This window comes from Silurus meridionalis, chromosome 17 (assembly GCF_014805685.1).
Source record: "Silurus meridionalis isolate SWU-2019-XX chromosome 17, ASM1480568v1, whole genome shotgun sequence".
NCBI lineage: Eukaryota > Metazoa > Chordata > Actinopteri > Siluriformes > Siluridae > Silurus > Silurus meridionalis.
This window is the reverse complement of record NC_060900.1, coordinates 8,388,116-8,413,531: the sequence shown is the minus strand read 5'-3', so window position 1 is coordinate 8,413,531 and position 25,416 is coordinate 8,388,116. Positions and strand designations below refer to the sequence as shown.

General features: G+C 36.9%; 1 protein-coding gene across 34 annotated transcripts in view; it reads right to left on the bottom strand.

Moving 5' to 3' along the window:
- The window catches only part of cacna1db (calcium channel, voltage-dependent, L type, alpha 1D subunit, b), a 116,858-nt gene that overhangs the window by 35,072 nt on the left and 56,370 nt on the right, over positions 1-25,416 (bottom strand). For 18 of the 34 annotated variants that reach the window (XM_046871570.1, XM_046871575.1, XM_046871572.1 and 15 more), the window contains exons 4-19: positions 23,318-23,457; positions 21,902-22,041; positions 20,270-20,422; positions 19,950-20,146; positions 14,661-14,764; positions 13,668-13,837; positions 10,459-10,536; positions 9,931-10,018; positions 8,468-8,506; positions 8,019-8,179; positions 6,977-7,202; positions 5,653-5,860; positions 3,620-3,740; positions 2,196-2,310; positions 163-220; positions 10-64 (exon numbers count right to left, since the gene is read on the bottom strand). In XM_046871570.1, the coding sequence (XP_046727526.1) occupies positions 10-64; positions 163-220; positions 2,196-2,310; positions 3,620-3,740; positions 5,653-5,860; positions 6,977-7,202; positions 8,019-8,179; positions 8,468-8,506; positions 9,931-10,018; positions 10,459-10,536; positions 13,668-13,837; positions 14,661-14,764; positions 19,950-20,146; positions 20,270-20,422; positions 21,902-22,041; positions 23,318-23,457 (2,053 nt within the window). The remainder of the gene's footprint in view (positions 1-9; positions 65-162; positions 221-2,195; positions 2,311-3,619; positions 3,741-5,652; positions 5,861-6,976; positions 7,203-8,018; positions 8,180-8,467; positions 8,507-9,930; positions 10,019-10,458; positions 10,537-13,667; positions 13,838-14,660; positions 14,765-19,949; positions 20,147-20,269; positions 20,423-21,901; positions 22,042-23,317; positions 23,458-25,416) is intronic. The other 16 variants (XM_046871573.1, XM_046871593.1, XM_046871596.1 and 13 more) reach the window with 5 other exon arrangements.

The window sequence follows — 25,416 nt, the reverse complement described above, 5'->3', positions numbered from 1 at the left end:
AAAGTGCACCTGTAGAATTAACAGCCTCTCGTTCTTCATCTCCTGTGTCCTCTTCTAATGCAACCTGCCAAACAAGTAACACATAATATTATTATAAATGTGCAGACACCTCCATGAGAACATCCAACATTCATAGGAAATGTTTTAAAAATAAAAAAATACCTTAGTTCCTCCATCTTCACCCTCTTTATCATCTTCCTTTCTCTGCATGCTACTTTTCCTAAAGGAAGAGTTTTGTTTACTAAAGGATGACATTTGCATCACAATCTTGTACCATCGACAAGAATTTCAACACAATATCTCCCAATAAATGAAAAATTGAAGAACATGTTTATTTAAAACAAATTCAGTAGATGTCTAAGGGCAGTCGTTTAATTACGTAAAGTATGGGTGATGCTGCTTTCCATTTGTCATATGAATACCTTCCAAAACATTATCTATGCGTACATGTGGTTCAAAGTAAACAAGCAAGTATCTTGGTTTTCTCTGCACATGGATACCACATATGGACTCACTATAAGGCCTGGGTGTGGCTAGAGAAATTGAACTCAGGCATGATAAACCACAGTTTTAACACTTTTCAAACACTTTATTACACAGAGCCATGTAGATTTTGATCTTGTTTTCCCCCCGTTCACGTTGTTAAAAACTGCATGTTGTGCTCACTTGTGTTATCTTTTACTAATATTTAAATTAGTTTGATAATTTAAAACATTAAAATGTCACAAACATGCAAAAAAAGTAAGAAATCAGGAAGGGGGCAAACACTTTTTCACACCACTGTATATATGTGGACTGTATACCTGACCGTATAATTTGTATGTGATTTTCTAAACATTCCATTCCACACTGTGTTCCTATTTACTGTTATAATAACCTCCACTCTTCTGGAAAGATGTTCCACTATATTTTGGAGTGTGGTTGTGGACAAAAGCATTAGTAAAGTCAGGTACTGATGTAGGTGAGGTGAGGAGGCCTGAGGTGCAGTCAGCTTTCTAATTCATCCCAAATGTGTTTAGTAGGGTTAAGGTCAGAGCTCTATAGCAGGCCACTCAAGATCTTTTACTCCAACCCATATAAAGCATATCTTCATGGAGCTTGCTTTGTGCAGAGGGCACTGTCAACAAGTTTAGGTCTCTTAATTTAATGCTACCGTATACAAAGACAACAATTATGTGCCTCTATCTATGTGCTGGACACTTCGTGGATAAAACACATACGGCTGAAGAAGTCAGGTGTCCTAATACTTTTGTACATTTAGTGCAAACTTAACAAACATAATATCAATCTAGTGTCCAAACATTGGATGAAAGTATATGAGTAAACTTTGGTAAGACATGCTTCACATCTGTCACATCACATGACCTTTATTGCTTAAACATTTTGAATCTATATCATATCATGTAGTCATGTACAGAGAAACGTCAGAATTCTGCATTGTTAAAACACAAAACAGAACTATAATACAAGTATATGTTGTGAGATTAGCTGTTTTTATCTTCTGGATAATGTAAAGATTTTCCGTGTCTCTAATAGGGTATTACTAAATATAAAATAAAAGTTTTGTATTTTGCTTTTTCAACAAAATAATAATCAATCATTTGGTTTAAAAGTTTACAAACCCCTTCTTTTAAATGGATCATGGCCCTTAATGTATCATGTTGCCTTCGTTTGAGCAAATAGATGTGTGGATAATTTGCAATAGTGTACAAATCCCTTAGTTATCTCAAAATCATTTATCTGCTGTTGGAAATGGGATCAAATATGCAAAAGCTGCTGTACAGAAAGCCAAATGTGCATTTTCTGGATAATTAGTCTGATGAGAAATCATTGAACATTTAGGTAAAAGCACACATTATTAACGAGCAAGTTAAATTTTGGAACGTTTCAATTGTGCAAATTCGGGAAAGTATTAAATAAAAGAATTAATGACTAAATAATAAATAGTCTTTGACATTTTTACAGCTTCGTCAAGGTCTACGTAAAAAATTATGACCCCAAACTGTACTATTTTTCTAATGACAATTGCAAATAGACTTGAGAATGTCTTAAGAAACCATATGATATATTCATCTTTTTTTGTTTCCGTTAATTTCATTATAATGTCCTATTTGTAGGCAGCATTTATGGAGGACATTTGTGTAGGTGCATCTACCGAAATCCAAAAAAAAACATTCAGTTTGTGAAGCAATTACCTGGCTCTCTTCTTCCTCTTGTTCTCTTCCTCTTCCTCTTTTTGTGCTGAGTTCAGGCTCTCCGCATCAGCCAGGTTGTCCACAGCAATGGCCAAAAAGACGTTAAGCAGGATGTCTTGTCCAATAGTCAAGGATCACAAATAAGTGCAACACACTGAGACAACTCTCAAATCACATATAACAATAAAAAATGTTGCCAAATGCAATAAGGAAAATATAATATTCGTGCTGAAGATGTGGCATGCGCACTTCGTTTTTTAATCCATTTACAGATGTATACAGAAGAAAGGATAAAAACAGTAAAATGTTATCTACACATATACCATATGGACAAAATGATTGGGACACCTGACTTTTCCAGCCATAAATGGTTCTTCTTTAAAATGTCAGCACAAAGTTGGAGGCACTCAATTGTATAGGATGTCTTTGGATTTCATAGAATTAATTTTTACCTTCACTTGAACTATGAGACCCAAACCTGTTCCAACGCTCATGTGCACAACACAAGCTCTCTGACCTCAACCTTACTAAACACGTATGGGATGAATGTAAACGCTGACCCCAGACCTCCTCACCCTACATCAGTAGCTGACTTTACTAATGCCCTTGTAGCTCAATGAGCACAAATGTCCTCCACCACCCTCTAAAACCTAGTGGAACATCTTCCCAGATGAGTGGAGGTTATTATAACAGCAAATGGGGACTAAATGTGGAACGGGGGATGTTCAAGAAGCACGTACAAAACGTATTGTCCGGTTTCCACAAATGTATTTCTTTAATATTTTCTACTTTATCATTTTTTTTATTCCACATAACTGTTTATTGCTTATTGATTTTCTACAACAGCAATTTTGGGGCGGCAAGATTTCTAACTAATCCAAGTAAAAAGTTTCTATATTATCAATTACTTGTATGGCCAGTCCTCACATAAGTGGATTAAAAAGCAGGCGTACTTATTGATATGGTGAAGTTTTTTTTTGCAGAATTTGTTCATATGAAAGGAGCCTATAATATGCTTTTTAAAAGTCAGAGCTAAAGCTGTAGAGCAGCTTCAAAACAGAGAGAACTGCCGTTTTGGAGTAACACAACGAATGCATTTTTGTCAAATAACACCTTAAAAAAAAAAAAGAAAACATTTTTTTGAGAGAATGACTTATATTAGCTATTCTAACACAAGTGATCGTCTGAACTCACTTGTTTCCCGGCTTTTTGGAACGTTCAATATAAATATAAACAAATTAAAAGTATGTACGTTTCTTTAATTAAAAAAAAAATGTATTCGTTTAAAGATGAGATAAATAAATCACTTCAGGACTGTGCTTTTATTGGAAAGTAATCAACTGTTGTCAATGAGTATATATATTATATTCTGCTATCGCCACATTTAGCAACAATACGATAGGCAGACATCCTTTAAAGGATACAGTTTCCGCAGATGAAAAGAATGATGAAATAGATGCACACCATCATGCCTGAAGAAGAAGGGCCTCCATATGCCATGATCCCATTATACATCACTGTGTTCCAGTCCTCACCTGTCAGGATCTGAGAAAACACACACACAAGACCTCCGCTTACATAACAATTGATGTGTCTAATTAATACAATGCTATACATAAATCTAATTGTAATTTATTATATATAAAATATTAAATAACTTTTTTTTAGTTTCTTTTTCTGTCCAGCTATAACCTCCTCATTTCTACACTCTGCCCAAGCAGGTCAGGTTCCAAAGATCCAATTGAGGACGGTTAATACTCTGCCAAAACTCGACACAACTGCCTCTTTTTAATGCCAACCTGGTTGGAATTATTATTTATTTTTGTACAAAGCTAACAATAGCGTGTCTTTCAATAACTTGCTTTAACTTCAGCAGAAATGTGCCTCAAATCGTCAATTCACCAGTGACTAGTTACACATCAACGTATTAAATAAACAGGGCTGTTTTATATGACGTGTGTACTGAAATTATGATGTGTGTACTGAAAGCTTATAGTGTCACTCTTGAAAGCACACACACACACACACACACACACACACACACACACACACACACGGAAAAAGGTAAAAGACCTGGGAGTTATTTTAGACAGCAACTTGTCTTTCAAATATCATATCACCCAAGTTACAAAAACAGCCTTCTTTCACCTTAGAAATATTTCTAAGTTAAGAAATATGTTGTCTATATCCGATGCAGAGAAGCTCGTCCATGCGTTCATGACCTCCAGGATAGACTACTGTAATGCATTACTAGGTGGATGTCCTGCATCATTAATAAACAAGCTTCAGTTAGTTCAGAATGCAGCAGCCAGAATTCTCACAAGGTCAAGAAAATATGATCACATAACCCCAATCTTATCGTCCCTACATTGGCTTCCTGTTAAGTTTCAAATAGACTACAAACTACTGCTACTCACTTATAAAGCACTAAATGGTTTCTCTCCCATGTATCTATCCAGTCTTTTAACACGCTACAATCCGTCCCTGAGATCTTAAAACTCTGGGCTTCTAGTAGTTCCTAGAATAGCAAAGTCCACTAAAGGTGGTATAGCATTTTTACATTTGGAACAGTCTTCCTGACAGTGTTCGGGACTCAGACACACTCACCCAGTTTAAGTGCGGATTAAAAACATATATTTTTAGCAAAGCCTACACATAACATACATCTCACATCATAAACTTGTGCTCCAGAAAATCTAATCACATGCACATTATCAACTTGTGCTGTTAATATCATGAACAGCAGCTACGCTAATTCCTCTCCACTGCTTCTCTTTCTCTCCCCATCCCGAGACACCCTGAGGTTTGGCCAGCTCCAGTCACCTCCCACCTCGTGATGATTACGGACCTTTGAAGAAGTAGATGCCGAACTCGCAAACATCCCGAACCATCTAGAGACGTACCAGTGCCATTTGGATCCCACTACATGTGTGGAGTTTTGACATTAGACCTCCTGGAGTGTTTAAAGGCTCTGGCATGGAGAAGCTGATGCTGGATCTGTGATGATCACAAGTGCTGAGCTCATAAAACTAGGAGCTACTAACCATATAGACTGTATAAGGCTGCAGAAAGAACATCACTTATAATCTTATACTCCAGTAATCATGTTAGTTCTCACACTCCAGTGTTCTTTACTGTTGAAAGATTTATGATCAAACTCTTGATGTCACCCAAATAAGGATGGGTTCCCCTTTTGAGTCTGGTTCCTCTCAAGGTTTCTTCCTCATTACATCTAAGGGAGTTTTTCCTTGCCACAGTCGCCACGGCTGCTCATCAGGGACAAATTCACACCATTCACCCTAACTGTTGATTTGTGTAAAGCTGCTTTGAGACAATGTCTGTAGTGAAAAGCGCTATACAAATAAACTTGACTTGACTTGACATCACACACACACACACACACACACACACACACACACACACACACACACACACACACACATACACACACACCCACCTGAAAGACAGTGAGCAAGGCCTGAGGGAAGTTGTCAAAGGTGCTCCGTTTGAGCATTGTTTCGTCAAAGTTGAATTTTCCACCAAACAGCTGCATGCCAAGCAGGCTGAAGATGATGATGAAGAGGAAGAGCAGCAGTAACAACGAGGCGATGGACTTCATGGAGTTCAGCAGAGAGGCAACTAAGTTGCTCAGAGATGCCCAGTGACTGAAGCAGGAGAAAAAAACAAAGAGAACATTAATATGATTGATAACAAACGTGTTATTATATCAAATCTGCGTTTTTATAGTTCAACCAAATTGTGTATTGTGATTATTCACAGAAAATTACAAACACTTTAAAATGCATTAAAAAGTGCTGATAGATGATGTATCTATGTAGAGACATTAATATAAGATATATATTAAAATACAAAAAAAAGTAAATGAAGAAATAAAAATATATATTTTTAATAAAAGTAAATTATAGTATATTAAAATGTTCTACACAACTAGATTTGCAATTTGTGGTGCCTTTTCCTATAATAAGCTGCCCATTTGATTTGACAAATCCACTCTCATACTGTCAGAGATCCACCTGCAATGCCCCATTTGGTGGCTCTCTATGCCTCCGCTCTCCCTAGAGCTCCAGGTTTAACCACCTCCCAGAAGGCATCCATGATTTAAAAAAAGTATTTCAAATTCCGATTTGTCGAAAAAATGAAGAGTTTTCCACTTTGCCTCAGTCCATTAAAAAAACATGTTGGCCCAAAGAAGACTGCAGTGTTTCCTGATCATCCTAACATATGGCTTCTTCTAGGCATGGTCAAGCTTTAATATGCATTTGTGAATCACACAGCAAACTGTGTTCACCGACAATTAATTCTGGAGGTGTCTCTGAGCCCATTTAGTGATTGCCATTACAGAATCATGCCACCTGGGGGCTCAAAAAGATATTCAAAGCATTTGCAGTTTGTTGTTGAACATTACTCTAAAATTGTTCCACAATTAGTAGACAGTCTTTTGCAGAATGGTGAAGCTCTGCCCATCCTTACTTCTGAGAGACGCTGCCTCTAGATACACTATTTATACACAATCACCATACTGACCTGTTGTCAATTAACCTCATTAGTTGGTCCTTTTCAGTTGCTTTCCAGCAATTTCTTGTAGTGAAAATTACCTTCATTCTCTCTTTTAAAATTGTAATTTTTTCAGTTCAAACATTTAATATGTTTTATATGTTCTACTGTGAATTACATATTGGTTCATTAGATTTGCAATCATAATTATATCATAATTCATAATTAGGGTTGTAAGTTTCAACTTTCGACTTCCCGTCACTCACCGGGTGACTTTAAAGATCCGGAGTAGACGGACACAACGGAACACGGAGATGCCGAGAGGTGGCATGATCTCCAGCTCTACGAGAATGGTCTCCACAATGCCTCCGCACACCACGAAACAGTCAAATCGGTTGAACAGAGACACGAAGTACGCCTGTAGACCCAGGCTGTACATCTTAATCAGCATCTCACAAGTGAACATGGCCAGCAAAACTTTGTTGGCGACATCTGCAGAAAAAAAATTACCATTTATATAGAATAATTATAGCAATAATTAGTAATATGTTCTTGTTAAAAATCCACCCTGAAAGTCTTTAGAGTTCAGATTGTTTCGTAAGGATAATGCAGAAGCACTGTAACAGTCACTCTGATTTATGTGACCACCTTAAGTCTGTGTTATTTCTAGAATAATTCAATTGACCTTCATCAGTAATCCCTTACTCAATCTATAATGCATTGTTGACAAATCATAGACTAACGAACCATAAACTACACTATATAGACAGAAGCTTGTGGATGCCTGAACATAAGATTTGTATGTGCTACTAAAATACCATTCCATATTGAGCCTCAACTTGCTGTTATTATAACCTCCACTCTTCTGGGAAGATGTTCCACTAGATTTTGGAGTGTGCTTTTAGCTCATTCAGCTAAAAGACAATTAGTAAAGTCCCAAGATTCAGTCAGCATTCGCATTCATCCCAAAGGTATTCAGTTGTATTCTATAACAGGCCACTCAAGATCTTCCATGTGAAGTATATCTTCATGGAGCTCACATTGTGTACGTAGGAACAGGTTTGGGTCTCCTAGTTTAAGTAAAGGGAAGATTTTATGCTACTGACATTCTGTACAATTGTGTGCCCACAACTCTGTGGTAACAGTTTAAGGAAGAACTATATATGAAAGGAAAAGATAGGTGTCCCAATGACTTTTGTCCAAACAGTGTATATTGTTATTGTAATGCTTGGCCCAAATGGCAAATCCATTTATTTTTGCATTGAGAATGAGTGTAAAATTCATTTAGCTGTGTGTACAGTTGTGTACCTTGTACTTCAGTAAGCCAGACTGGTTGGTTGTAGTGTTCAGAGGATATGGTGAGAGTGTTGAGAAACACCAGGACAATGACCAGCCAGTAGAACGTGGTCGATTTCACCGCTGCTCTGCATTTCCTGCGACAAAATCTATTCCAGCGCCGCCAGCTACGGCTAGACAAAAACGGAGGTGTCAGTGAAAAATTCTTTTTTTTGTGTTAATGATAGTATTAAGTCATGCCACATTTTACACAGTGGGTATGTGAGCGCACATGTGATGACTGGTGATGTTCACAAGCTTAAAAGAATATTAATAAAAGTGCATAATATAAAGCACATACAGCTTCAAAGAACAAAGGTGTACAGCTACACAAACACTGACATGCAGAATTGTTTTGTTTCACAGGAAATGAAGATGAGACATGCAAGGCTGAGGTTGAACACAGCATAAAAAACACTTACTTGTTTACTGACCTGAACTTTGACTTAGTAATTTTTTGACTGCAAGAGTGACATAATAATGAGGTTAATTTTAACACACTTTAAAATGCACTGCGCTTAAAGCATACTGTTTTTAAATAAATACAATCTATATATTACAATTTGCTCCAATCCTTTTACAATTTAAAAATGTAATAAAAAACTCAACACTCTAAAAAGGCCATATTAAAAAATCATAAAGGGTAAAAAAAAAAAAAAAAAGAAACTTTATTAAACTATTAAAAAGTTTAATAATGTATTATATGTGGTTTAGAGTTATATGATTTAGAGTTTAGAGTTATATGATTACATCTAACATACATGATTCATTCCTAATTTTATATTCAATATATATTTACAGGTAGTCCTCTACATACGATGGAGATATGTTACGACGACCCCGTTGTAAGTCAAAAATATCATAAGTCGAAGGTAGTACTATGACTGTGACAGTCTTTACTGCTTCATGCTGATTTATAATTTTTATTTTCTGTTCTATGCTGATGGCTTTTCTCTTCTGTTTTTTTTTTCATTACAAGCAGGAGAAATACTTGGGTGCTTGGAAGACATGCTTTTAGCACTAAAATTGCTGTTTGAAAAAATACACACTGAGACCATTTTACTCCGTCGACTGCTAGCGAGAGTGAGGCATCTCAGATACGCTTATCCCCAGCTGTGCATCCAACGTATCGTACATCGTACGCTGTTGGGCACATTTTGTAAGTACTTTTTTCATTTTGTCGTATCGCTCTCGTAATCATAAGATCGAAAAATTCTAAGTTGAACCATCGTAACTCTGGGACCATCTGTGAATAAATGAATATATATATATTTATATATATTTATATATATATATATATATATATATATATATATATATATATATATATATATATATATATATATATATATATATATGTGTGTGTGTGTGTGTGTGTGTGTGTGGTAATGGTACACATATTCGTACCCAAGTTTTTTTTACGTGCAGAACATAGTTTTAAAAATATAGATATTTTTAAACTTCAAAACATACACAAAAATGGGGTATAAGAAATAAACTATAGTTGGTGCAGTGTCACTGTGGCTACTCACTCCGTGCTGGAAATAAGATTTGTTTTGCACATGCATGAAAACGCTAAAGAATCAATAGCGCTATCTATAGCCGCTTACCAGAAAGTGGCTAGCGGCTAACACTAGCGCAGTTGATTCAAGATTCAAGATTTTTTTTTATTTCTTACAAACATAGTTATTATGCAGGATACAAACAATGCAGTGAAAAGAAAAGAAAAATCTTGAATCTTGAAGAGTAGTTTGTATAATACTCTACTCCATGTGAAATAGTGAAACAGAAAATGTATTATTATAAGTGATTCTTGGGGGGTGGTTACAAACCAATAAAACATCTGCAAGACATATTATTTGTGTAAAAGGTCATGCATTCTCACCAGACTGGTCCACAACAGCAGATCTTATCAACGTCTCCATTTGGACTGTCTGTGTTAACAGACTCAGTCTCGCTGGTTGGCATACTCGCTGTAGAAAAGTACACACACACACACACACACACACACACACACACACACACACACACAACATCACACTACAATATAGGTCACTATTCGGCAAAAGAAAAGGAACACAAGCATTTTCTTTCCAAAATAGTTAGTTATAAATATTCACACAGTAAACAGTGATGACTCCACTATAATGTGAGCCCTGAAATAATGCTAAAATGAATGTACTTTGCCATAGAAAAAAAGGAAAAGGCACTGAATACTGGACTTAGGACCAAACAGCAGCAATCTGCCAAAGAGTAGCATTATGGTCCGAATGCCCCAAATTATTTGTGCTCACCGAGCTAAGAAAACTAACTGTGTTAAAAAATTCTGTTATTTGCTTTTCATTCAAAAGATCCACTTCTGTTTATCTGGTTCACATACACACACAAAATAAACTCAGTTGGCAGGATTTACCCTGAGTCTCTGTGGACTGACTGAACCAGCCCGACTTTCCTGCCTTCTTCTCCTGGGTGAGATCGGCCATCGTCACCCCTTTTCAGTTTACACGCAGTTCATGCATGTGGGCAGTGGGGGGAGACACAGAGACAGAAGAGCGGAAAGAAACGCTGCTATCAGCATCTACTGGTTAAACACACCAAGCACTTAACAGCACTTTAGAGCAGAACGAGAAATGCAAAAACAGGGAAGACATTTCAGGGAGGAAAAAAAAAGAAACAGTGTGGATATGAGACTAATGAGAGAGAGAGAGAGAGAGAGAGAGAGAGAGAGAGAGAGAGAAAGGAAAGTGACAGACAGAAGCAAACAGACATCTGTTAGCTATCATGCTCTTGAGACCTATGCAATCATTTACTATAGTAAAGCTTAAACTATAGCAAAAAGGAGCACAGCAAAAAGTTCCTGGTTATGCATTCACATGGCCGCTCTTAGGGAGATGCAAACATGCACACATACAAGCTTAACGTGTGGAGAGTATTTAATACATTATTGAATCCATTAATACACGTGGAACCTGAGGATCAATGTTTTGACAACACTGATACAGATACAGATACATAATAAGATTACCTGTAGAAGATCTGATTTACCACTTATAATAAAATAACTGTTTTTTCAGTGACCATTCGATTAACTCTGTTTTCTTCAAATTAACAAACTTACATGTTTAATTTTATTAAAATAAAGCAGAAAAATCGTACAAATGATAAAAATCCTGTTTTTCATTTTAAGAAAAGGAAAATAAAATGCAGAATCAGACTGCTAGTTCCGTCCAACTCACATTTGTCTTTCACAATTATAATCAGAACAGGCTTCACAATTCGAGCAAAAGATTTGTCAGCGTACATGCTACAGATGAACGTTTTAAATTACTGTGAAATACAGGTAGTCTCCGACTGTGTAGGTGTGTCCCAATAAAGAATAGTGATCAGTATGGGGTAGTTTATTGTAATTAGCTAATAACAAATTACAGTAGGTAATTTTACAAAACAGAGCAATTTACACTACTGTTATGTAAATACTTTATAGTATCACAAGTGGAGGACGGAGCCGGACGCGCTTTCAGTTGGACAGCAGTGGAAGTGGCCACTTATCAATAGACTAATTATTGGTACACTGACAAATCTGCCTTTAACCAACAGTTTTTACACAAAAAATATATGATAATGTATGTGTGGAGTTGTAAAAAAGTAAAAAAGCATGGAATATCTTTAGCCTAGGGGTATGTATAAACATTTAGCCTCAAGTGTAGATGTTTTGTGGAGGAGAAGCACTTATTGACGGAGGAAGAAAACAGCAAAAGCGGTATTGTTGTGCTTGTGGGTTTTTTTGCACGGTGCACTTATTACAATTATATAAACAGGATTGGGATTATTCTCTCCCGAACTGTCACTCCACTTCTTTCCTCTACAAGACATACACTTGTCTGGTATCAAATTTCTCTCCCTATTCCCTGATAGCAGTCCATAATAAAACGAGCAGAAACAAATGAAATCGGAAATAAATTTATCTGGAACTACAAGAGAATCATGTTTCCTTAAACATGATTCTCTTGTAGTTCCAGATAAATTTACTATGCAGGCCAATTTAAGAGAATCATGTTTAAGGGTTTGTTTTAGAAATGAGTAACACAACTGGAATGATGAAATGGAATGACTTTTATAAAAGAGAAAAGAGGCAGGACAGAGGGTACAAAAGTGGAATGACAGAATAGAAAAAGGATTAAGAATTTAATAGAGAGGGGGAAGAGAGAGAGAGAGAGAGAGAGAGAGAGAGAGAGCCTGACACTGCGACCAGATTATGTTTTGGTGTTTGATAGTCATACAAGCATGAACTCCTAATGAACTTGGTATTTTTAAGGCAAGATTAAGAGCTAAGAATACAATATATTTTCCAAATAAATCCTGGCAATATTCACAATTTATATATATATATATATTTTTTTTTTGTGTGCCGACGCACAATTTCAAGTTAATAATGGCATCTTTATATCTCAATTAACAACATACATACATACATGCATACATACATATATTTATTTATTTATGATGACCTTAAACGAGGGGTCTGCAACGTTTGCGACCAAAAGAGCAAAATCAGCCCCTCTACCACCAAAATAAAATTCGCTTGGAGCCGCAAAACATATTTAACCTTTAAATGAATATAACACTAATTTGATGTTTTATGCAGATGTAAGGTAGTTGCCTGGTTGCACCACTAGGAAGCAGTAGTGTGACTTCTATAGTATTTGGATGTTATACGTTTTGGTCCCTGGCAAGATGCAGGAGTGTTGCGTGGCAATTGAAGAGGTCCCGGAATCGATGCTTGATATTTTAATAAACGGTTCTTCCATATATTCTCCGTCTGTAAACAGTTTTCCATGATTTTTCTCATAAGTTGCTCTGCTTAGCTTTCTGCAGCAGTTTTGAATGGAACGTCTATTGGAAATGTAGTTCGACGACTTTTGTTGTTTGCAAATTTCTCACCGCATATCAAACATAAAGCAGAAAAATCTGTCCATGCAGAATTAAACTATGTTTTCATTTTTCTTCCTATAGATTTATCCATAGTTATCTTACAAGAGCGGCGGTCTGGACCTTCATATCAGCTACTCACAGATCAGAGGTGCAGAAGGAGACAGTAAGTGACTGATCGACAAAATATTAAATCTGTATTTTCAGTGTAATCTGTTACCTCGAACGCCAAAACGCTGTTCTCTGTGCAACAAAAAATCTAATACAATAAATATAGAATTTTTTTATATTTATGTCATTTTGTCAATTCTGCAGGGAGCCACAGCAGGGGGCTAAAGAGCCGTGGGTTGCCAAACCCTGGCCTAGACTGACACTCTGCTCTTTAATTCTTGTATAAACTGTTATTAATGCAAGACCATGTGCTATTTGATCTCCACAACTCTCTGGGCAAACTCGTTCTTTATTCTTTCATTACTTTCACCATGGCAGGCAAGCTATTACGCAGGATATGAAGGCCTGGTTTATCAGGAAACTTTGGGAAAGATCAATAATTTTTGGGTTTTTTTAAATTAAATTCTTTAAATAGTGTGAAGGATGTTGTTTCATATGATTTACCACAGGTTTTATATATATCTATATATGAATGTGTGTATATATGTGTGTATATATGTGTGTGTTTGTGTGTAGACTCACGGTTGCGTTTCCCCTCTTGGTCTCCATCCTCTTCGTTCTCCGGGTCGATATCTTCGGCCTGAGTGATCCAGTCCAGATAGCCTTTTAAGTCCTCCTCCAGCTGCTGCTTCTCTCGCAGCTTCTGGAAGTCTCCGCGTGCCTTAGCTTTCTCACGCTCCTTAGAGAACTCTCTGTGTGCACACACATAATTGGGTTAAAAAATATAAAAGGAATTCAAATACAAACGCACCGACCAATTTATTAGGAACTTCAGTACCACAATACAGTCATGGAATCATGTGGCAGCAGCTCAATATATACAAATCATGCAGACAGATCAAATGCTTCAGTTTTGATGATGAATTTTCAGTGCATTTTAATGCACAAAGGTCACTAAGATTATAAGAAAAACAATAATAAAGAGAGAATAAAGAGAGATCAGGGAATAGCCAGATGCTTAAAACTCAGTAACTCAAACTCAGAAACAGGAACTCATGAAGATTACGGATCTTTAAAGAGTAAATGCCGACCCCGGAAACATCCCCGAGCCATCTAGAGACGTACCAGCACCAATTGGATTCCACTTCATGTAAAGTTTGGACATTGGACCTCTATAAATGTTTAAAGGCTCTGGCATGAAGAAGCTGGTGTTGGATCTATGATGATCTCAAATGTTGAGCTATTTTATGAGTTGCTCAGCACCTCCTGGTTCCACAAATTCAAATTCTGACTCTATAAGACTGTAGAAAGGACATCACTCACAATCTTACATTCCAGTGCTCATGTTAGTTCTCACTCCAGTGTTCTGTATTGTTTTAAAGACTATGATCACACTCTTGATGTCACCCAAATGAGGATGGGTTCCCCTTTTGAGTCTGGTTCCTCTCAAGGTTTCTTGCTCATTTATCTAAGGGAGTTTTTCTTTGCCACAGTCACCCCACGCTGCTCATCAGGCTGAAGCTGATGAGCAGCTTGCTAAAGCTAAAGACATGAAAATATTGAATGTGCTCTTACCCACTGAGAACACCCAAAACGAGATTAAGGACGAAGAAGGAACCAAAGATGACCAGACTGACGAAGTAGACCCATGGCAGCTCAAAACCCATGGCATCGTTCATCTGTGACACAGACACACATATACACATATACAAATACACACACACACACACATACACATACACACACTCAATTTATATTAAATGATACAATAAAGCAAAAAGAGAGATTCTCAGTTATAACAGGGTTAAGAGTGAATGACTGGTGAAAACTTAAGAAACTACAGTTTATTTTTAATTTATAAAACAATGGTGGCAGTATTCCGTCTAATGGACTTGATGGTGACCTAGAAAACTTCTAACCTACAACAAAAATTTGAGGAATTGCATTTTTTTACATAACTAATTTGTCTCAGCCACTTTTTTGACATCATAGGACACTTCAACCAATAAACAAACAGAGAAACTACGCATAGGCTACGCTACTGCAGAACTGTATACTGTACACTCACTATAATTGTGATACAGTGTACTGTATTTCTACAAATTTACAAATTGTGTTTAAAATGTGTGAGAGGATGAGTTACGACTTAAACAATTTAAAAAAAAGCATTTTTGTGGTGGCGTCCGTTTATGGCGGTTTTTCGTTCAACCACCGCGATAAATAGGGGATTACTGTATATGTGAAATTGAGAGCAATCGCACCACCAGGGGTCATAGGAATAATACACACAGTGGTATAAAGAAAACTGGAGACAGACAAGTGACAGATTGAGGGTTTCTGATTAGCAGGTCTCATATCTACAAACACCATTCTAATAGAAATACTTCAATACACTATATAGACAAAAGTTTGTGGACACTTTAATGCAAGATTTGTAATTGCCACTCTTCTAGGAAAATGTAGCACTAGATTTTGGAGTGTAATTTCAGAGATTTGCACTCATTTATTCACAAGGGTGTTGGTAAAGTTAAGTACTAAAGTAGAAGGAGGAGGTATGGGATACAGTCAGCATTCCAATTCATCCCACAGGTCTTTAATATGGTTGAGGTCAAAGCTCTATAGTAGACTTGAAATCTTCCACTTAACCCATATGTTCATGGAGCACAGATGGTTGGGTCTCCTAGTGGAAGTAAATGGGGGAAAAAGTTAATCTACATTATCCAGACTATTTTTTTCAGCTTTATGGTAGCAGTTTGGGAAAGAATCAAATATGGCTAAAAAATCAGGTATCCCAGTACTGCTATCTATAATATCACAATCTCAGTACAATAATAACAATTAGTTTTATGTGCAATAACTTTTATTTTAGTAGTCGGACCTTTTTACCAGCTGTTTTCTCTGCTGCTACAAATTATATTTCATGCTGCTACACATTTCATTTTACTTAATGTGTACCTTAATATCCATATTTATTTAAAAAAAAAAAAAATATATATATATATATATATATATATATATATATATATATATATATATATATTGTACTTTAATCTTTACTTTGATCTACTGTGAGCAACTGCAACCAAACAATTTCTCTATGGGATCAGTATTCTGAATCTATTTCTGATTCCGATCTAGCTACTGAATATTGTATTAAATACGTTTTATTGCATTTTTACAACTTCCATCTAATACAGTGGTCCCCAAACCCCGGACCGTGGTTCGGAACCAGCCCGTGGGTCACTTGGTACCGGGCCGCATAGAAAGAGTACATAACTTACATTATTTTCATTTTATTTATTATCTGATTCTAAACGATGTTTTATTTTGGATATTTACCGGATTCTCTCTGCCACATCTGTCTATGACTCACTCTTGATGCATGTCATGATGCCTCGGTCACATGTCTTACCTACATCCGCTGCATCAGCCGGTAACACATAATACATTACCGCTAAATTCAAACCCCCAAGCGAGCAAAATTAACAAAAAACCACACAGTGGATTCACATTTATTATTATATTTAGAAAAAAACAAGTTTTTATGCCGGTCCTATCATTTTATTGTGTTGTATTTATTCGCCACACCTTGAAGGCCGGTCCGTGAAAATATTGTCTGACATTAAACCGGTCCGTGGCGCAAAAAAGGTTGGGGACCGCTGAGCTAATATAACCTGGCATCACTCTAATGGACCACAGCCACATATGCACATTTTGTCATTGGCTAATAGGTTATGTTATTTGGTACAATAATGTTATACTGTATTAGGGAAAGAAAAAGTTCAATTAACTGAGGTCTAAAAAATTTGTTCATCCCCAAAAAAGTGGATTGTTTTTCAGAACCATCCTGCATATCATTAATACTATTATAGACACTACAGTATTATAGTATGCTGACCTCTGTCTGGCTTTATAGATCCAGTTAGTTACTTTTTTGCTAAAAGAAAGTATGTTGCTTATGTATATCAGAGTTATGGCAAAGTCTTTATGCACAACTATGTGTATCTCTGTTCAGTGTATAAGTTGAGTAATGTATAAGCTTGCTGTATACAGAAAATAAAAAAAAAGAAATGGAGGAGAAAGGGTAAGTGAAAGTGACAGGGACTGTCAGCTTATTGCCAGTTGCAACTATTTACCTCCACTTCCAATTTATATTTTTCTTAGCCCTATTGAAGTGGCCAGAGCTTTTTCTTCAGAAAAAATAAAGACCATGTCTAAGTCGTACACACATTCATAGCCTCATTTGCATTTGGAGAATTCGCCATGGTAACAGATGCATAGATGGGAAGTAGAAGGAGAGAGAGAGAGAGAGAGAGAGAGAGAGAGAGAGAGAGAGAGAGAGAGAGAAATAAGGAATGAGAGAGAAATGAGCACAGTGGAAGTGACAGTTGCTGTCCTTGGTTACACTGGTGCCTATTCTTGCATCATAAAAGGACGGAAATGTCGGGTGATTTAAAGCTTTTTCTTCTGGCTTTTTGTTCCATCTATAATTTACAAATTCCTAATGCACTTATGGTATATTTTACAGTTTAGGATGTGAGGGAAAGATTTAGTCCCTGAACCTATTTATTTGTGACATGTTGCCAGATCAGGTTTAAATACCATGAAAGAGATGGTATACTCATATGATGTAATACCATGATAAGAAAATCACTATCAGTTAGAAAGTCAGTATTGTGGTTTACTGCCGTCACGTCATGCATCCTCTCTCCTTTTCAACTAGCGGATTGTAGTAGTAATGCAAGAGGTCCGTAATTAACAATAGTAACAAATGTGCCATTTATTAAAAAGTCTCAAGGGAAAGTACACAAGGGGGCAAATAATTTGTAGCACATGAGGTGGAGCAGCGTTGTGGGTGACTATGCTAGTGCATATAAAAACGAATCTGCGTTTGAGACCCTAATCAAAGTGTTTGACATCAGAACAAGCTGTGATGTGTACACGAATAGTGAATTAGCTGTGTTTCAGCTGTGGATGCACGCTTTCACTACTAATCCATTATTACCATGTCATATACACATGCCCCGATTTACATAATACACACTCATTTATGGAGGTGTTACAAAAGTGGGCCAATAAAAGGAAAGCTTTCAGCAGACTAAAATCAGATCCAGTGATATCAGTAAAAAGGGTGGAAAAAAAATAACAGGTTTATAGTTATAGATTTTATATAGACTTAATATATAACTTAATATGTATATTTAATTTAAATTTCTCATATTTTATTTTACTTCAAATTTGACCTAAATTTTACTGTGAGCAACTGCAACCCAACAATTTTCCTATGGGATCAATAAATGATTGTGATTCTGATTATTGACGAATTTACAGTTCAAGCTGCTGGTAGTTATATATCGATTGCGGTTTATATTAAGATCTTTCAGATTTGACCAAAATCTATGAATGGAGCATATACAGTGACAAAGTACTCGGTCTTGAAAAATGCTGTGACTTCTATAATCCCCAGTGTGTGCTTCACTTGCACAGCATCCATGTCCTCGTCCCAGTGCTGCTACACAGCATAAAATTCATTAATAACTCATTTACAACTGAACAGTCATATTTAAGGGTTTTATGTTACCAATAAGAAGCATTCTAAAGCTGTAATTACCGATGACATCAATAGTGATAATGGTGATTTAACTGCAGTAAAGGTCAAGTTGAAAGACTATGCTGAAATTTCAACACATTCTAAATTGATAAAAGAGGAAACTGGCTGTGAAATTTGCCTCACACTTGGATTGACACTTGTTTCATATTTTCCACCAGATACACAAACCGATGCAATTGCTGGAGTTTTAAAATTATCTGGCAACCAAAAATATACAGACAGAAACAAATTATGCATGAAAAGTGAAGAGTGTAGAGTGTCACACTTTAATGTTTCAGATCATCAAACTCATTAAAAACTACTTTGGAGTGGCCTAGTCAATATCCTGACCTGAATCTTATTGAAATGCTGTGGCATGACCTTAAAAAGGTGGTTGATGCTCGAAAACCCTCCAATGTGGCTGAATTGCAACAATTCTGCATAGATGAGTGGAGCAAAATTCCTCCACAGCGCTGTAACAGACTCATTGCAAGTTATCCCAAAAGCCTGATTGCAGATGTTGCGCTAAGAGTGACCCAACCACTTATTAGGTTTGGGGGGCAAACACTTTTTCACCCAGGGCCATGTAGTTTTGGATGTAGCTTTCTCTCAATAATAAAAACCTTTATTTAAAAACTGCATGTTGTGTTAACTTGTGTTATATTTTACTAATATTTAAATTAGTTTGATGATCTGGAACATTAAATTGTGACAAACATGCAATAAAATAAGAAATCAGGAAGGGGCAAACACTTTTTCACACCACTGTATAACATTTCACCTGAGATTTTTTTTCAAATTAATGATTTGAGTTTGAATCCTAATGAAACCACAGCTATTCGTTGCCGGAAGCCCAAGTGAGCTAATCTAGCAGTCTCAGAGGAGGTGGGATGTAATACTTTCACGCCCTATCAATCATAGCAAACACCAGCCAATCATCAGGGTCTATAAGGTCATGGATGCAAAAGCGGGAAGATTGCACTTTCCTTTAGTGTGTTACGCCGTTTACCCCTGGAAAAGCATGTTAGCCTTCATCCTTTCCAAAAACTGTCATGTTATTGTGAAAGCTGCCTATAGTTTGCCGGGTAAATAACTTACATTCTAAGGAGATTGAAGCTTTAAGATTTAGAAAGAAATTATTATAGTTTATACAGTATGAAAGTATTTTATATGAAAGGAACTCACCCCACCATGAATTAGTTTTCTGAGAACTTTTAATGCCAATCTCAGGTGTGAGCTGTATGTAGACTCTCTAGTGTGCTACAGTTATTTACCCAATACAGCACTTCCGTCCAGCCCTCCATGGTGATGCACTGGAACACAGTCAGCATTGCAAACAGGAAGTTGTCAAAGTTGGTGATGCCGTTGTTGGGCCCCTGCCAACCGTCTCTACACGTGCTGCCATTAACTGTACATTTGCGTCCATGACCCGATAGTGCACAAGGGCTGGGGTCTTCCTCTGCTAACGTACCTGTACAGGAAGAAGAAGAGCAACACTAATCACTAAAATCATCTACTCAAATCAGCTCGAATCAGGAATCAGACAACAGGAAAGACAGGAATTTCTCGATGTGCATGTCGCCCAAACACTCACGTGTGCCATTCATGTAACAGGTAGCGTGCATCTTCCCGATGAAAAGCTCCAGACCAATGATGGCGTAGATAATGATAACGAAGAGCACGAGCAGAGCGATGTGCAGCAGAGGAACCATGGCTTTAATAATGGAGTTCAGCACAACCTGTAAACCTGCAAGCACACAGCAACGTATTAGTAACATCTACGCAACGTCATTGTCGTCTGCGTAACACATCCAAAAAAATTGTTCACGACAAGCATGTGGAGCAGTGCCTACTTCAAACCTACAGCACAGTTCTGAAATCTATATAAATATCTCAATGTTGGTGTCTTGTATGTAAAAAAAAAATTCAAACTGAACAGCACCAGGAATCTGATGAAAAGGAAGAAGCCAGTTTTTGCTCATCCCAATTTAATGATGGATTATTATAAGACCATTCACGTTATTAAGAGCAAGAAAATCAGCAATTTATCCATTGTAATTATGCAGTACTGTTACACTGGCACAGTGTGTAATGGATCTTCAGAAGAATATATTTTAAACCTAAAAAGATATGCATTATACTTCAAGGTACATTATATAGACAAAAGTTTGTGGACACCTCACCTTTAAAATTCAATGTTACCTCATTTAAAGGCATTTTATATAATTGTGTGGCTCCATCTTTGTGGATGGAGGAAGTTGGAAGAAGAACCATGTGGGGTTGGAAATGTTGGCGTCACAATACTTTTGTTCCTACAGTGTATGTGCCACACTAACAAATAATGCAGTGGTGGCCTTCTCTGACCTACATTTACAACCTAAATTCTAATTTTTGTTCCATGAAATTGTATTAATTTATTCCCAACAGTTTATTCTCTTCATTTCGTAGCGTTTCTCTTGGCTGCACGGCTTCCAGTACGTGTATGTGGATTTTAGATGTTTTTGTCCAATCAGATTTTAGCCTATGTGCTGCCATGTCAATCTAATCCCCCTAGGGCCTTCACACTTAGTAGTGCCCCGAAACTAGCTAGCTTGTCTCAGCCTGGGAAAGGGTTTGTTTACTACTTCCAGACCAGTGAATACAAGCCGTACCACTGGCTTACAGCCTCTGAGGAGCGGTGCAAATTATGAGTCTGCATCGCTGGTGAGTAGGTTGTATTGTATTTACATTTTTAATGTTTTTGTCATGTTATTAGATAAATGTTGATTCTAAACTGCATCAGATGATGTAGGTGGCACAGTGTAGAGGTTTGGAGCTTGCTTTAGTAAAATGGTTTTCACCCTCCATATGCGAAATGCCTCTTTCTCTCTGTAATGCTACGTGTTGATATATTGTGTTTTTGTATACTATTGATGGTTTCTATAATCGTGACGTGATAGTGGTGGTATTAAGAGGTGGCCCGCCACTGGTGATAAGTGATCCGCGATTTGTTTTGAGAGCTACATGGTTTTCTTTATGATTTTTTCACTCTGGGAGCCTCTAAAAAAGTTTATTTATACTGCAATCACATGACACAAGCTCAGATCATCTAATTTACACCAGGATTAATTTTGGGGTTTCCTAGAAGCAAGGAAGGATTTTAAAATGTGTTTAATGCACTGCATTTTAACAGATAAAACATAACAACATAATAATGCTACTATTTTAGATTTCCTGTTTAACTTACTGGGCACTCCTGAGACAAGTCGGAGCGGTCGGAGAACGCGGAACGCTCGCAGAGCTTTGACATCAAAGCCACCCGGCTTTCCTCCGGACTGACCTGAATCTCCCTCTTTGGTCATCAGCTCCAGGACCACGCTGAACAGCCTGCACGCATGCATAAAATATGGTTTCTATTACGCTTTATAAAGTTTGATAAAACTTGCTCTTCAGCTGATACCATCAAGGAATGTGCGCTGCGGTGAACTGGTGTTACGTTTATCATATGTGAACATCGTGTTCGCCGTCTACTATTTCAAATTGCTTCCACACAGCGATTCTACACAAGAACCTGCCCCATCATCCTGGACGTCCTGCTGCCCAACAGATTACAATTGGTGTCCTTTTTTGATGTACTTAAGTAAGTATCAAACCAAAAAAAACTGCTGGACACTTTGGGCCAGTAAAAATATAGATTTTTTTATTGCAAAGTAAAAAATATTTGATTTCAGAAAAATCTTCCTTTTTTTTAAATTGCATCAGTAGAAGTCTTGGGCTATGGGGTGCCGAGAAACACGACACTTCGTTAGATAAGATATTTTTAGATTCCGCGGGAGAGAAAACAGACTTAAATCACGGCGTGGGAGGCGTCACTATGACAACCTGATGTTAGTGGCTTCAACAGAGAGGGTAGCAGCATTATGCATTAGATCCTGTGTTAAGAAACTAAATATCTCAAGTATAAAGGAAATATAGCAAAAATTCATGGATTAGGAAATGTACTTTCTTGTAGATTTAACCAACAGGAAGTAAACAATCTGTGCAAGCAGGAAGTGGAACTATAAATGTATTGTAAATAGCAATCGGACAAATCAGTAGCGAATACATTTAAAGTTGTTGTTCATAGTTGCCCAGCGGACAATTTGGCTTAAGAAGCAGAAAAGTGGGATGGGAAAAAAGCTTCCCGCTGCACTACATACATTGGCGTGTTTTTGTGCTAATGTGAGTCATTAGAGTGCATGGAGTATCTGAATATTCGATGTGGAATGGAGTGTGTAGATAATAAAATAAAGCACAGCGTAAAACGTTTTTACAAAACTCTCCGATTTAAACATAGTGAGAAAATCCAGATGTTAACCAGCCTCAATTCATATTTTTACGCCTGATGTGAAGAGAAAACGCCACGTCTCGGCCAAAAACTCAAATAAAAAAATCACTAACAGCTTGTTAAGTTGTTTTTTTCTTCCGAGCTGCTACATTAGTACCATAAACACACCATACATTATCACTTCATTTAGAGAAAAATGCTGCCAGGCAACCAAAACTGGGCATCACTGAGCAGACTGTTTTTCATAGATATTGAATCTAAGAATTCCTTGGAGCAGTAAATAGTGAATAGTTTGAATGAAAAACAAAGATCAGGTCTCGCAGATGAATGACTTACCCCACTATGACTATTATGAAATCCAGCATGTTCCAGCCGTTTCTTACGTAGGAGTTCTGGTGCATTACGAGTCCGTAGGCTATGATCTTCAGAAAGGTCTCGATAGTAAAAATGATCAGGAAGGCATATTCTACTGTCTCCTGTGGTGAGGAAAAGAAAAAAAATTTATTTTTGAGATAAATATACAGTATAAATATTTTTGAACACACAAGTTATCAATAATACATTAGAATTGATTTTGCATATATAGAGAGAATTTGCATATTCACCATCAAATATAATTTTTTGGAAAGATCCATGACACAACTTAGTTCTTATTAACACTAATATTATTACAAACTAAAATGTATAAGCATTACATGTATTGCATGTAGCATTGAGCATTAAGGGCCTTGCTCAAAGCCCCAACAGTGGCAGCCTGGTAGTGCTTGGATTTGAACTCATGACCTTCCCACAAAGCCACCACTCCAGCTGTTCCGCTCATCTGCCTTGTTTTTTTTTTCCTCTCTCATTATATAATAGCATTGTTTTCTATCATTACCAAACGGAGAAAGTGCTCCCCAGGGGCAGAAAACTTACAGACGTCTTAAGTATACATTTGTCTTTATTTAGGTAGAGCATCTGCCATACAAATAACACGTTAATATAAATCTGTCACGGCTGGAATTACTGCCAGGGCTTGTGTTCAACAAAATTAATTATTACCCTTTCTCTGACTCAGAATCGAGGCTGCAACAACGCTATGAAGACACAGAACTTAAAAAATATATATTCATATATAATATGCTTCTTCTTCTTCTTCTTTCGTCTGCTGCCATTAGGGGTCGCCACAGCGGATCATCCGTCTCCGTACCCCCCCTGTCCTCTACATCTGCCTCTTTCAACCCAACTACCTGCATGTCTTCCCTCACCTCATCCATAAACCTCCTCCTTGGTCTTCCTTGTTTCCTCCTGCCTGGTGGCTCCATCCTCTGCATTCTCCTACCGATACATATATAATCTGCTATAGTAGTTTAATCTTTACTGAATGGAGCTGTATTTAGTAAGGTATATAACATGTATGAATAAGAACAAGACAAGGAAGGCAGGATGAACAAAGCAGGCAAAGATACGAGGAGGGAAAAAAAAAAACACAGGGGTGGGAGTTCATTAATGCACCGAGAGCAGGGAGTAATGTAGCCTGTAATTGAACGCATGCCCTGTGGCTTAGGAGTAAAAATAGCCGCAACTTGGTGAGTAGATTAATCCCATTTGAACAATGAAACTCCAGCCGCCAGAACCCACGTGTCGAAGCCATTACTCAGATTTCCAGCACGTTTTTGCAGAAACTTGTTTTTGTTATGAATTATGCATTATGGGTTTAAATAATGCATCATTTAGTATTGCTAAATACCCCGAAGATACAGATTTTGGCATTTATTCAGGTTTTTTTTTGTTTGTTTTGACGACTATGTTTTTTTTTCTCTCTCTCTCTCTCTCTCTCTTTCTCTCTCTTTTTTTTTTTTTTACATTTGCAAGATTTTGCAGTTCTGAGTGAGGCCAAGAAGCATGAAGCTCAAAGTTCGATGTTTTGTAAATGCTAGGGTGCCTTTCTGATCACCATGGATTCAAAGAGTGATTATCCTGGTAACTTGAACCGAACTGGCCGTTTTACATCTAAAAGGCAATACTGAATAAAGTAAGGCATATTTTAGACAAAAAAAAAAATCAATGCATATTTTGTATAATACATTTATATTAGCGATCTTGAGTTATTGTGTGAAATTCTGGGGAAATACCTATAAAACCAATTTCCAAACGATATCATTATATGTATATTACAAAAGATTGCAATCAGAACTATTCATAATAAGGATAACATGACAAATTCATTATTTTTAATATAAAATATAAAACTGCACTTTAAAGTTACGTTCAAAGTGAGGAATAATTTACTTCTGGGATATTTGGGAAACAATTTTTATGGAAAAAATAGATATATTGATAAGATTTACTGGAATGTTCTGGAATTTTATATGTGGTGGAAAAAATAATAAGCTTTTGCTTCATCCTGCTCCTTTTTTTTTACATTTTGTAATGCATTTATGGTTTTATGGTTC